This window comes from Aspergillus affinis (genome assembly GCF_023601865.1).
Source record: "Aspergillus affinis strain CMG 70 chromosome Unknown NODE_33_length_288726_cov_88_254756, whole genome shotgun sequence".
NCBI classification, from domain to species: Eukaryota; Fungi; Ascomycota; class Eurotiomycetes; order Eurotiales; family Aspergillaceae; genus Aspergillus; species Aspergillus affinis.
In genome coordinates this window covers 251,130-264,260 of record NW_026515814.1, presented here as the reverse complement: position 1 = coordinate 264,260, position 13,131 = coordinate 251,130, and the positions used below count along the sequence as shown (strand labels likewise).

The 13,131-nt window shown below is 47.3% G+C and overlaps 5 protein-coding genes across 5 annotated transcripts; 2 read left to right on the top strand and 3 right to left on the bottom strand.

Annotated features, from left to right (window-relative positions):
• Nucleotides 1-164: 164 nt before the first annotated feature.
• KD926_006442 (uncharacterized protein) lies at nucleotides 165-3,289 on the bottom strand (the record flags this gene model as incomplete). Its single annotated transcript, XM_053099427.1, has 2 exons — nucleotides 165-1,123; nucleotides 1,186-3,289. 2 exons carry the CDS (start codon nucleotides 3,287-3,289, stop codon nucleotides 165-167), a joined length of 3,063 nt encoding a protein of 1,020 aa, XP_052956877.1.
• Nucleotides 3,290-4,329: 1,040 nt separating this feature from the next.
• On the top strand, nucleotides 4,330-6,456 carry KD926_006441 (uncharacterized protein; the record flags this gene model as incomplete). The annotated part of the gene is made up of 4 exons (XM_053099426.1): nucleotides 4,330-4,481; nucleotides 4,543-4,837; nucleotides 4,894-5,431; nucleotides 5,489-6,456. 4 exons carry the CDS (start codon nucleotides 4,330-4,332, stop codon nucleotides 6,454-6,456), a joined length of 1,953 nt encoding a protein of 650 aa, XP_052956876.1.
• Nucleotides 6,457-6,943: 487 nt separating this feature from the next.
• KD926_006440 (uncharacterized protein) lies at nucleotides 6,944-8,008 on the bottom strand (the record flags this gene model as incomplete). Its single annotated transcript, XM_053099425.1, has 1 exon — nucleotides 6,944-8,008. The coding sequence occupies one exon, from the start codon at nucleotides 8,006-8,008 to the stop codon at nucleotides 6,944-6,946; it is 1,065 nt and encodes a 354-aa protein (XP_052956875.1).
• Nucleotides 8,009-9,385: 1,377 nt separating this feature from the next.
• On the top strand, nucleotides 9,386-10,216 carry KD926_006439 (uncharacterized protein; the record flags this gene model as incomplete). The annotated part of the gene is made up of 1 exon (XM_053099424.1): nucleotides 9,386-10,216. One exon carries the CDS (start codon nucleotides 9,386-9,388, stop codon nucleotides 10,214-10,216), a length of 831 nt encoding a protein of 276 aa, XP_052956874.1.
• A 1,486-nt stretch (nucleotides 10,217-11,702) lies between these two features.
• Nucleotides 11,703-12,702, bottom strand: KD926_006438 (sterol desaturase family protein; the record flags this gene model as incomplete). The annotated part of the gene is made up of 3 exons (XM_053099423.1): nucleotides 11,703-11,758; nucleotides 11,826-12,497; nucleotides 12,549-12,702. 3 exons carry the CDS (start codon nucleotides 12,700-12,702, stop codon nucleotides 11,703-11,705), a joined length of 882 nt encoding a protein of 293 aa, XP_052956873.1.
• Nucleotides 12,703-13,131: the final 429 nt, after the last annotated feature.

Below are 13,131 nucleotides of genomic sequence, written 5' to 3'. Positions count from 1 at the left end.
GAACAAAAAGCGCTGCAAGAACATGGGACCACGAGCACATTGAATTTTTTTTTTCTTTTCATTTTTTAATTTTTTTGAAAAAAGTAGAAAAAGAAAAAGAAAGAAAATAGGAAACACGCCGGATCGCTGACCTTCCTGTATCTTAGCGGATATGTTTTCCTGTTTCATTGATCCGAGTCATCGTCTGTTTCGCTGTCCTCGTTAACGGCAGGAAACCTAGAAGAATGGCCTTTGTGAGAAGCCTGCTTGCTTGTACTGAAAGGTGACGGTGAGTCTTGAGGACTCAGGTTCATAGGCGGTAGTGCAGTGCCCCTGCTGACACTGGTCCTTGTCCTTTGGGCCTGGTGCTGGACACCGAATTGCTGATCCGAGGAAAACATCCCTTGATAGCCGTAGGACTCATCATACTGAGTTTCATTCAAATGCCGTCGTTGGTCGTGGTCGTGGTCACCGCGATAAAGACCTGAGCTGGCACGGGACTTCTTCGTCCCAGAGGGGAATGGGTCGCCATAAACGTTATCAGAATGCTTCTGGCTGCTTTGGTGTGGCATGTAGGGCATCTCCCCGAGTTTCTCCGGCGATGAGCGTATATGGTCTGCCCTAAGCCCGCGTTGATAGGCATTCTCTCCGGCTGTTCGGCCTCTGGTCTCCAGTAAGTATCGCTCAAAGCCCATGCTAGCATCCGCTACCACCTCGAAATGCTTCGGCTTGATATCGAAGATAGCATCCGCAGAAGCGTCATCTGCTACGATCCGGCTGGCCGTCGGGTTATCTTTCTCAAAATGAGCCAAAGCCGAGGCAATGAGAAAGGCATTGCGGATCTGCCGCCCATTCCAGCGGCCTTTTCCATCTTCATTAAAACGGTAGTGTCTTTTCGCAAACCGTTTGATTCCTTTGACGTCAATTGTAAGTGGCGGTTGCTGTTTCGCTTTAGCGCGTTCTGCTTCGATACCTGCCAGGCGCATCAGGTTCATGTCCCATATCTTCAAGGTAGTCTCTTTGCTGAGGTGTGGGTAGTAAAGGCTGATATGGATTCGCGACTTGAACGCCTCATCGATACTTCCAGGTAGGTTGGTAGTAAGAAAGAGTATACCAGTGTAGTATTCTAACATGCGAAGAAAGACTATGGTTGAAAGAAAAATCTAAGTCAGTGCAAATGCGAGAAAAATAGTGATGACCACTCACCCGAAACCAGAGCATTCCTTTCCAGTGCTGCCGGGGTCCTCTCGGACAGAAAAACGTCCGCTTCATCAAGGAGGAGAATACAACCCCAGAGCTGTGCCAGTCGGAAGATGTCTTTCAGGTTCTTTTCCACATCACTAGGCAGAGTTCCCAAATCACCACAAGTGATTGGAAGAAGCGGTTTCTTCCACAAATGCGCAATATTCTCCGCCGTCGATGTCTTTCCTACCCCAGGCACGCCATACAGCAAGATGATCAGCCCTCTCCCTTTATTCGAGATGATGTCTTGATTAATGCCGTACACTCCCAGTGAGTCGTGGAGATCCTTCCTTTTGAAATGGGAATTGACGAGCGCACGAAGCATATCCTCATGATCCTTGTCAATGATCAAACTGGCAGACCGAGTCCAGTGATCGTCGACGTGGTTCAGACTCCGGATATCCACAGCGACGAATCTTCGGTCTTGCAAAACGTAAGAGAACAGCCTGCGTGGAAGGAGCTCCAGGTCCCCTTCACGTGGGTTGTAGGTCTTTCCTTGCTCGTTGTTCCAGCTTGATAAGAAAGGGTCTGCTTTGGTGCAATACTCGGTCTTTTGCATGCGAGCATATTCATGCTGCCAAAAGTTCTCCTCTACAGTATCATGTGTAGCATTGTCTTTCTCGGTGGCAGTCCAGGAGAAGATAGAATAGGTATTCAGCGAACGCTCTCTCGGCTTTACCTTCGGAAATTTCCAGTGCGGCTTCCAATTTGGATGAGCCTTAAGAGCTTCAGCCATGTCAACCACGACATCACTAGTAACATATTGCAATGGCGAATGCGACTCATCTGGGTCCGGGTCTAACGCCCAGCCATTGTGGGTTAACAGCTTTGTTTCCAAGTAGTCCAAGAAAGTCTCCCCTTGTTTTCGGCACTCTTTCTGAATTTGCTCTGCATTTTCTGCGTATCGGAGAGGAAACACTGGCAAGCTCGAGATCTCCTGCTCCCCAACAAATGCTGGGATCCGGAAAGTCGTTCTTATGCAGACATAGGACTCGCCATCATGATCCATGGCATAGCACTTGATCTTGAAATTGCCTTTGTCCTGATCTACATCTTCCTCGGTACGATACAGTCGCCAGAGCCGTTGATCGTCGCGTTGTCCCAGCATCTCCGGGTTGGGCTTAGATGACTTGCCTGCGCCGGGCACGTAAATGCTGTCTCCTAACTTGAAGATTGCCGACAAAGCCGGATATCTGACCTTATTATGTGTGCTGGGATCGTGGGGAATCACCTCGCTCTCCATAAATCCAATGTAAGTTTGAAATTCGCTGACCAGTTGCTTAATTTCTTCATCAGAACCAGCTTCGGTCTCCTCCTTCTCTATCACAGAATCCGCCTGTATCTTCTCGAATCTGGCTTTAATTTGGTCATGATGCTGGACCAACGGTGGGAAAGGATAGCAAAAAGTCAACGAGGTGCTGAATTCTTGTTCCGGGCTGAGAATATTCATAATCTCCTTAACGAGGGGGACCGAATTGACGCGAAGCCTTGCCATCCATGCATCCGGCTTGAAAGGGTTGGTTTCTGTTTTTGCTTGCATCGCCTTCAGCGCATCAGGCGCACTGCTGTTTGATAGTTTCTGTGTGAACACACTATCTTCCTCGTATGCTGCACTAACTGTAGTGTCCACCATCAGCGCCTCAACTACCGGAATTTCGGTCTGGTTGGGAAACCGATTCGTGAAATTGATGAGGTTGAGTTTGTGCGCCTTGGCGATGATGGATCGCTCAACCTCTTTCTTCTCCTCATCGTCTTGCTTTTCTTCATCTATTGTTCCTGGGTTTTTTTCTTCTTCCTCCGCTTTTTTCTCTTCTGATTCGTCGCTATCGCCTCGATTGCTGCTTGGGCTTCCGTGCTCTGATTTGTTCTCTTCAGCCTCGCTAGGATTAGTCTTTCCCGCCATTAGATTCTCAATCTTATTCTCTAACTGCAGTAGTCGCTCTTCAAGCAATCGGACGTACTCCGGCTGGTCGCAGCTACCGGTTAAAATCACATGAGGTGGGTTCTCGTCTTGCTCGGAGAGTGTGTGCACATCAGTGTCTTGATTTGGGGTATCTGCAGTCGCCATGTTCCTTGATTTTCAGATGAGAAGCTCTGTGTTGCATAGATAGGTGCCGCTATTTACGCTTAAATACCAGGGGTAAGACCAAAGAGAAACAGTCGCGGATTGATGAAGAGGAACTGCTGGACTACGGTAGTGGATGATTCCAGCTTATATGGCTTATATTCCACACCCACCATTCTCTGAGCTAACATAGATTTTGGTCGGCGATTACATATGTTCTTCTGACCATACCTCCGGGGACTGGTATCTCCAGATCTGCGTCGATTGGTTGACGCAAGGTATCCTATTATGGGGTGTGTAAACAGGGATATACTTTGGGTAGTCACTCAAATGTACGAGGAGCTGAAGGAACTTGACAAGCTATGGTCCTGTGGCGTCTTCAAGTCTGGGAAGTCATTGGACACACGTCAGCGAGCTGACTCCAGGGCCCTTTGCGGCCAGGCGGATAGGTCGCGTATGAACCATCAACATATAAGCGTGAAATACAGTGACAAGAGCCAACAGGAGACCAAGGAGGTTAAGGAAAGCAAAATACTGAAAATCAAATTAACTATGCTTGTCTTTTAAGGTGCGTGCTACCTCGGACCTAGAGAGTTATTTCTTTACTAGCTTCTCTCTATACTCAATGAGCGCGTGGGTTCTCTATGTAGACTCGTTACGTAGCTTAATGTCTGCCTCCGATGCAGGTCTTATGTGCGTAAGAATTGCCAGGATGACATCCCTGTCCCAGGGGGCCATTATTTACCCCCAAACCCCTCTTTTCTCGGGGGTCCGTGATCATGAGGGCAAAGCTCAGCCGCACGCATGCGTACCCGAACGGAAACGCCGGACTTTCGCAAAGACTGCATGTGCGAACCATACATGCATCGGGCAGGATTTTCATGTACTCTCAGTCTCTCGCTTCCATGATTTGTGATAGTTGTGACGGTATTCTCAGCATGTAAAGGGCCTGGTGAACTTGTGGTCTCAATGCAATATTAAGGATAACGTGCCCTGTCTATTTAGATTCAACTCAATAGGATATAGCTTCTGATGTTTGCAGAATGGGTTTTATGAGGCAAAAGCTCAAAAAGGAACACAAAAAGGCTGCCGCAACTTATCTTCTAGAAAACGGGTCAGATCTCCATGATGCCCTCAGCACGCCGGCTATCTATAACGAAGATCGCGATACCTTCGAGCCCCTTCCAGCCACTAGGTTTGAACTCCTGTCTCACCATCATTGCTCATTCCATTTTCAATTAATAAGATATAATCAGGGACTTAGAAGAATCTTTGGCCACCTACAATGAGTCTGTAGAGTCTAATTTCAGATTTGACGTGAAAACATGTACTTTCGATGATGTCGTCTCAGAGCTCGACCGAGCTCGAGCGACATATGAAGGAAAGGCAGAAGGGGTTCTAGGAATCGGGCGCAAAGCTTTACGAGGTGCAGGCAATTATTCCAACGAGATCACTCCATGGATTGATTTGGTTCCCTCGGATCATGGCTTGAGCTTTCTGAGCGCGGGATTAAAGATTATTTTTGGCGTGAGATTCTTCCCTTTTCTTTCTGTTCCTGTATAGGTAAGGGCTGAGGAGAAATTTCTCTCTGATATCAAACTCGGCAGATTGCGAGACGGAACACAGAAAACTCCGCCAAAATTCTAGATGCATTCGCAGATATCCCAGAGTTAATGCTCTCTGTCAAGGCGCGACAGAACCAGTGGGCGTCCGCAAAAGCACTTCGCGAAAGTGCCATTGAACTCTATGAAGTTTTGGCTCGAGCTCTAGCGAAACTAATCGTTATCTTAAACGGGAGCATGGACAACGCGCCTCGTCTAACCGAACGCGCCCGGAGGTGCATCAGACGAGTCGTTGGTTCTGGAAATACGGCCAACTCGATTGACGCTATCCTTGGTGAAGTTCAGAAGCAGGCCAAAAGGTTTGATCAGTGCTTGGACCTTGTGCGAAACCAACTCGCCATTCAGACAGCGATCGACGCGGCGGCGACAAAAACCATTGCAGGGCGCATCGAAACGAAGCTAGACAAAGTGAAGCAAGAGATAAAGGACGCAAATGCCGAGATGATAAACGACCTCCAGAGCAGAGAACAAGGCGTCTTTATCCTCAATGTTATGCATCAGAATCTAGTATATATCAACCCTTGTAAGTGCTCGCTCCGGGGCTTGGTATTGTCCAGACAACTAAGTTTTATCGCCATAGATTGTCCCCCCGAGATAACGTCGTCAATGGTACCTTCGACATCCAAACGCGCAGAGCCACTTCTAAGCGATATCGAGCTTCTCAGCAGCCTCGGTATCAGTTCACAGTTACCCTCGAATGATTTAAGAACGATAATAAAAGAACTTTCTCGGTTCGAAATCTCCGCGCAGACTCAAGCCCAACAGCTCTTCGCGTCACGCCAGTTCGCCGAATGGATGGCCTCGCATCACCCTGTCACTTTGATGGTCAACGGAAATTTCGACACCCCCGGACCAGGACGGACCACCGCATTATCCGTCCTATGTGCCATGTTTGCCCTGAAGCTGCTTGACAATAATGATGACTGCATCGTTCTACATCATTTTTGTGGTTTGCATGGGGCACGCTATCATTCCGATCCAGCTGCGGGTCCTAATGGGCTCATTCGCTCGTTGCTGGCTCAAATGCTACACACAGGCCGGGAATTCAACCTTGACTTCATAAACACGCCTCAGTTTACCGATGACATCCAGACACACTCACTCAAGATGCTCTGTCATACCTTCAGCCAGCTCGTAGAGCAGTTACCCCGGAACATCACTATAATCTGCATATTGGATGGGGTCAGTGAATTTGCTTCTCAGCAATGGAGTACCGAGTTCAGTGACGTACTCCTTATACTCAATCGACTGATCACGAGCCCCGCCCTGCGACCCATTTTCAAGCTCCTCTGTACAACCCCATTCTCTGCAGGAGGACCCTTGATTGATCGGCAGCTCAAGGTGCATTATTCCCTTCGGCTACAGCCTTCTGGCGTTCATGACGGTTACGCGTTCTCTGAAAGGTCCTTGCTTGATGTGACTTCGCAAGGAGCTCGGCTTGACCATTTTCGCATGCGTATGCTCGCGAATCGAGCGAATGAGGAAGATGATTCGGAATCGGATGATGATGATTTTGACTATACGGTGAGGTATCAGACAATGAATTAATTATTTTGACACCTTAATATCCTATAAACTATTTGTTGGCCGTCTCTCTAGGCGTAATTGCTAGTAATGTTACCCATAGGAATATCGAATGATGAAGGTCTAATTCTTTCAATCTAGCTGCAAACGATGGTTTAAATACATGAAGAATAATAAGCAATCTAGCCTAAAAAGGCAGTTAGAAGAGACATAACTTTTGAACCATGGAAATAACAGAAAACTCTGCATAATCCTCGGGGATCGGTAGTTACCAATACCGATATCCGGACTAGGAAGGTCTCCTATGTGACTAGTGGTCACATACGGTTGACACTATTCCATTAGAATGTAGGGATTTGGAAATGTAAGCTTACAGGCCCTTTACTTGATCCAAAAACTAGTAACAACAATCCATGAACAAAGTCTTGAAATTGAATAACATATTGCATTAAAAGTTTAATGAATGAAGATACATGATCTCGTGAACCATTATTTCCATCATACGGTTCGATTACCACAAACCCCAGATTATCATTTGAACCCCAACAGAAAACCCAAGCCTATATGCCCATCGACCCGAAGCAACTCCCACAGCGTTGTTCGGTACCCAGGTAAGGGTTTGATTTCCTTTATGAATCTCCAGAGCGTGGGTAGAATTCGCGGAATCGAATTGGCCAGTGAACGTAATTGTGAAGTTAGCCTTTACGTCTTTGTCCCTTCCTAAATACAGATCATAGGAAGTCGAATTCATGTCAACCAAGCCAGAGAACTTCAGCTCCATTGTTGTATTTGTTACAGACCCCTCCATGATAGTCGTATCTGCCCAATGCATATCGGTATCGTCGAGAAGGCACTTTTCAGCCCGTAGACGGAACAAGCCGTCATACTTGCTGACCTCCAACTCATGAACTGTTGTGGCATTTAAATGAACTGCATCCAATGTATTTGAACTTGGAGAGACATCCAGAGTCATAATATCCCAGGTGCCGTCCCGATTGATCGAACTCGTGCTAGTGGTGATTCGGAAAAGATCGGGTTCCGAGGAACAAGAGTCTCCTTCCCATTTGATGTCTGAATAGGACGAGTGGATCTCGCTCACGGCTTTATCTGATTTCCACGCCTTAAATCCTATTAGGAACGGGTTTTCTGCTCCCTTCGGGTAAGGTGGTTGTGGGCCGATCCACGCGTAGCCGAGCAGTCGCAGCTCTTTTGAAAGCTGACATCTGGAGCCAGTCCTCAGATTATAGGACAGATGCGCTTCTCCCTGAAAGAATGAACCGTCGTATATCGTTGGGTTCGGGGCCGCTCTTGCACCGCCCTGTGAGGTCCAGTTTGCGGCGTAGCTGGGAACCAAGTATGTGTTGCTCAGAGCATTGCTGTGAACTTGATTTCCACAACTGGATGTACTTGAGCTGTCGCCGCTCCCATCGCTTCCGCCGCTGCTACTGCCATCTTCGCTGCTGCTGTCTTCATCGCTGTCGCTGTCATGATCTCCTCCGCCTCTTCTCGCAAGGACGCCTTTGTCAAGAATCGCCAGCAGAAGGAGGAGCCGGGCAAGGAAAGCCAGAGGCACCATGGAGGCTGGCCTAGGCTTCAGAGACTTGTAATTGCACAACCTGACAGCTCAGAGAAAAAGAAGAAAATCTCATTTGTGCCATTTCAGGGGACCCTTGGGCTTGAATAAGGACCGCCAAGGGTGCATCCTCGTATTGCTTGGGTCAGGCCGTCAAAGAGAGGAGTTATCATTGGTGGGCTTCGTGACTACAAGCTGAAGATCGCATCAAAATCAACATTAATCTCCGTCTATCTCCTTGGCATATCCTGCTATGTATTAGCGCTGGGTTCAGGTCCAATGTTTGCACAATTCCCGTGTTGGTTCCTTCGACCCGAGTCTCCCTGATTGGGTTTCCCCGGTACCTAATATGTCCTGGCAGGCATGGATACGGGTTTAGGCCACAATAAAGGACCCTGCCCTCGGTCTCATGAGTCTTGACGTAAAAGGTTTGTGTTTAATATTTACAATAGAACCTGAAGGTTCCACTAGAAATAGTTCGTGGGGGTGGCTCGGAGGATCCTGAGAAACTGAACGTGGCTCAGTCAATGCCTATTTGCTGGCACAGACACTGAAGTCAACATTCCTTTAATTGAGACCTTGATATTCGACGCAATCCACAGCAAAGGTCGCCGATCGGTCGACACTGGAGTATTGATATTTATCAAAGACGTGATGGCTATAACAAGGAAATGGCGTTTTTTAGTGTGAATGCTCTAGCCCCTCCCGGTCTTGAAATCAGACTAGACATTACCGACCAGAAGCATCGCAACACATGTACATATTCATTCATTCATTCTCTAAACAGGAGATAAGATGGTAAGATCGGTAATCTGTGGTATAACATGGAAGTCCCGGGAAATCGGTTGTTATTCCCCAATAACCAACAAAGAATAAACATCATGAAAAGTATATAAAGTCTACAGGGATACGGTATTCATAGACTCTTTATCATATACCACTATTGTGATTGATGCCGGTATGTTCGATAAAGGCTTTCTTAGAGCACGTGAACTCACGTTCACAAAGCTTATTCATATGGCATATATTCAAAGGCATGTCCATAGCCTTGCCTCTTTAACTCACAGTAAAGATTATTTGTTTGAATTTTTCCATAAGATGCACCGACCAGAATATACCGTTTACTAGTAGGATTTAAATGATTGGGCGGTGATTCCCTTGGATGACTCGGTCGATTCCGGGAAATTTGGGAGCCGCAAGTGTATAAGTAGGGGACATGAAGTGCCTCCGAATGGTTTACTTCTACATCAGGAAGAGCTTTAGTATCGTTCCACTTCCCTGTGTCCATCCCTGGGTCCATTTATGTGCGAGTGAGATCTTGTGAATCCACACCAGTCCTACACACCCTTCAGAAGTCCAACCCCACAGGCCGGCTACAAAATGAGAGTTCAACCAAATAAGATAGCTGAACCCATTCTGACGGGCTTTGAGCCAACCGCAGCGGAGATCATTCAAGAGAACCCTTATGTTTTTATTGACACAAACCATGGTATAGCAGATTTGATTGAGAACTTGGAAGGCTTACCTGCAAGCCCTCCATCATTGTATGTCGACCTAGAGGGAGTCAAATTGTCACGATATGGAACAGTATCTGTCATCCAAATCTATGTTCTGCCCCTCGACATGACATACATGATTGATGTTCTCAAGCTGCAAGAAGAAACGTTCTCGCATCCGTCCTCTACGGACAGCACCCTAAAAGATATCTTCGAATCACCCTCTATTCCGAAAGTATTCTTTGACGTCCGCAGTGACTCTGATGCACTATATAGCCACTTTGGCATAAACCTTGCGGGTGTGCAGGATGTTCAGTTGATGGAACTTGCAACGCGCCGATTTTCGAAAGAACTTGTTCACGGTCTGCAAAAATGCATTGAGCGCGATTTCTCAATGTCCTTTTCCGAAAAACAAGCCTGGAAGACCAGGAAGGAAAATGGCCGTAAACTATTTGCTCCGGGCCAGGGGGGCAGCTATGAGATTTGGAATAAGCGCCCACTTCCTGCTGATATCATGCATTATTGCGTGCAGGACGTGAAGATCCTACCCCGCCTGTGGCAGAGATATAGGCAGATGTTGTCTTATCGCTGGTCGCTGCTGGTTGATGAGGAGGTCGAGAAGAGAATAATCGACTCTCAATCACCAGATTTCATCGAAAAGGGGAGATTAAGGACGCTGGCACCTCATGGCTGGAAAGACATTCACTTTCGCTAAGATGTATGGGTATAGACCTCGGTATTTGAGCTAATCAAGACATTCTAAACAGTCAAATCACTAGTACCATTTTGAGACTCTTGTAAACACAATTAAGTAAGTGAGGGAGACACTAGGGGACATTATTGGACTGCGCATAGACTAGTATTATAACCGAAAAGCTCTTTCAATGTTAATGACCAAGATGACGGAGTTTTTCTAGATTCCCAAGGCATTGGGGGTTTTAATGCGGAGAGGATATATCTTGGAGGGAGCATAGACAAAGTTTCTTGTTTGGACCCAATGAACATAATTCACCTGTACATAGTTGAGCAGTTGCGGTGACAAAGCACTCGGGGTTCTGGAGCGAAGATCCCAGCTTCGCGGTGATCGTTAATTGACCTCTAGGCTGGAGGTTCTTTTCTGCTAAAATGGTTCTACCTGTGGACCGAAGACTCCAGGATTTCCCTGCACTCGCCTCCTTACTTCATCATTGACCATCTTGAAAGCACGCGCTAGAGGAACAAACTTGTTGACCTCTCTTGCCAAACCCTCTATACACCCAGCTACATCTTGCAGAAGAAGTAGGTCGTCTTCTGCAGTTAGTGTTTTAGGATCCTGCATCAAACCACTAGCAAGATGGGCGTGCGCAATATATACCCGGTAGTTACCGAGGATGAGCGACATTGCCTCTGTTCCAGGGAGTCTCAAGTTGTATATCATATGATGAACAAGTTTCAGTACTCTTCTGGATGTCCTCATTGACAGGTCGCTCCTGCGGATTATTTCATCGTTTTCCGATAGCATTGAACGACGGTCGGTCAGTTCAGAGACCGACGATGCTTTCCGGAGCATGAAGAGCATGCAAGTATATCCCGAGAGTGCCAAATCTTCTAGAATATAACCGTTAATATCATCATCTGTGCAGCTCTCGAAATGAAGGTTTGCCGGGCATAGTGACTATCAATGCCGTTGGATGCATTTATTTTGATGCCAAAAAATGGGTAAAATCTTTCTACGATAACCAAACGAAGGCTCTAGGTGGCATACCACCTCACTCCGCAGGTCTCGTGTTCAAGAATCTCAATGCTTTTGGCCAAATGGCGATAGCGGAGCACCAGAAAACTATTGCAGACTTCCTATATGGCACCTTTGAGATAGCCCACCGCCTATTCGGATCAAGTAAGCAACAACGCGTCGACATATTGCAAGACCTCGAAGGCGTCATGGAGAATGGGGAGATGCTCTGCGTCCTTGGTCCTCCCGGATCCGGATGTTCTACCTTGCTCAAGACCAATGTGCTTGACTATTAAGATACCAGGGCGACAGAAATAAAATCGAATCATAGTAATTTTCCGTAGCAAGGGATTATTTGCATCGAGACGAGCATTTATTTCTCATCAAGCAGCATTACATTAATAATAAATCATCCAGGGACAGGTAATAGGATACAGAAAAGAAAGGGAAAAACAGCCATCGGCCATCACACGTCTCGAGCTGTTACATTCTAAGCCTTGGGTTTATTTGCCTTTCCTCGCGGACCGGCAACTGTTCCCATCAAAACTGCAAAACCGTTAGCTTCATGAACAAAGTATCTTCCAGAGAGTGAATCGGAGAAAAGGAAACTCACCATCCCAGTGCTTGAACGAGCTAGAATAATTCCCCACAAAGTAGCGATGATGATCATCGTGCCAATCAGCCCCACCCCAAAACGGTACGAGCCGTCGCAAGCTCCAGGGGAAATCGTACCCAGAGTGCGCGTCGATGGCCTGAATCTGCCGCAGAGTCATCCACACCAGCACCGTCATCAGATGCACTTCGCCAGTGACGAGTCCCATTATCAAAGGGGGTCCAATGGTTCCAAATCCGAGCAGCAGTGTTTCCCAGGGACTGGCATATTCTGCGGTCAGACCGAACGGGGCGGCGTATTGGTGGTGAATGCGATGGATGGAGCGGTACAGGGGTCCCCAGTGCATGGAACGGTGAAGCCAGTAGTGGTATGTATCTTCAACCAAGAAGAACGTGACGATTTGAGCGGCGATGGTACGCAGTTGAGGGAATGGGAGTGTGTATGAGAGGCCGCAGAGCTCCATCATCGGGTGAAAGAGGACGATCAGGGGCAGCTCGATGATGAAGTGGATGGCGAGGATGTATTTGACACATGTCCACTGGTCTTTCACTGAGGGTGACTTTTTGTCTTGAATCTTGTATTTTCGGAAGAATATGGGCAGGGCGTCGGCGATGATCCAGGGAATGCAGCGTCCGAAGTAGATGAGTTCGTGAGCAACGAATGCCATGATTCCTGACTCTCGTTAGCCTGGGACAGCCAAGGGTTATATTTAAATGAGCGTACCTGTCGCAAGAGTATCATTGTCCCAGTAGGCATAGTGGGCTTGCCAGAGACTCTCCATGGTAGACATATTGTGCTGTTGTTTCGCAACCTCGAAGAGCTGAGAGTAAGTTGCCGCGGGCTGGGCAGCACTAGAATTGAACAAGGACTCCATCATGCCGAAATAGTCACCAGCTCTCTGGAACTTTTCATTACCTCGAAAATAATTTTTGTTATTTTTCTATGTCTAATATATACGATGTAGTTAGCCCCCTAATGCAGGGGCCTCCCGGATGGGCTGATCCGGGACACACCACCTCGGATGCCGGACGGATCAACTGATCAGGCCAGCCCTAGAATCAGTCAACCATTAACCCTCTTTCAATATAACCGACCCCTCCATTCACTAGCGTTCCGGGGTCGCCGTTGGCGGCGACCCTGCCAGCTCAACGAACAGGTCATCTCAACGAACAGAGTTTTCATAGTTTGACCACCCTACTTTGACGCCTCATTATTCAACCCCACGATGGCTAGCAATTATTATGAGATCGAGTCTCGAATTAGTAGGGCTCTAGAAGCTCTGAGTCACCAAGAAAAACCTAATATC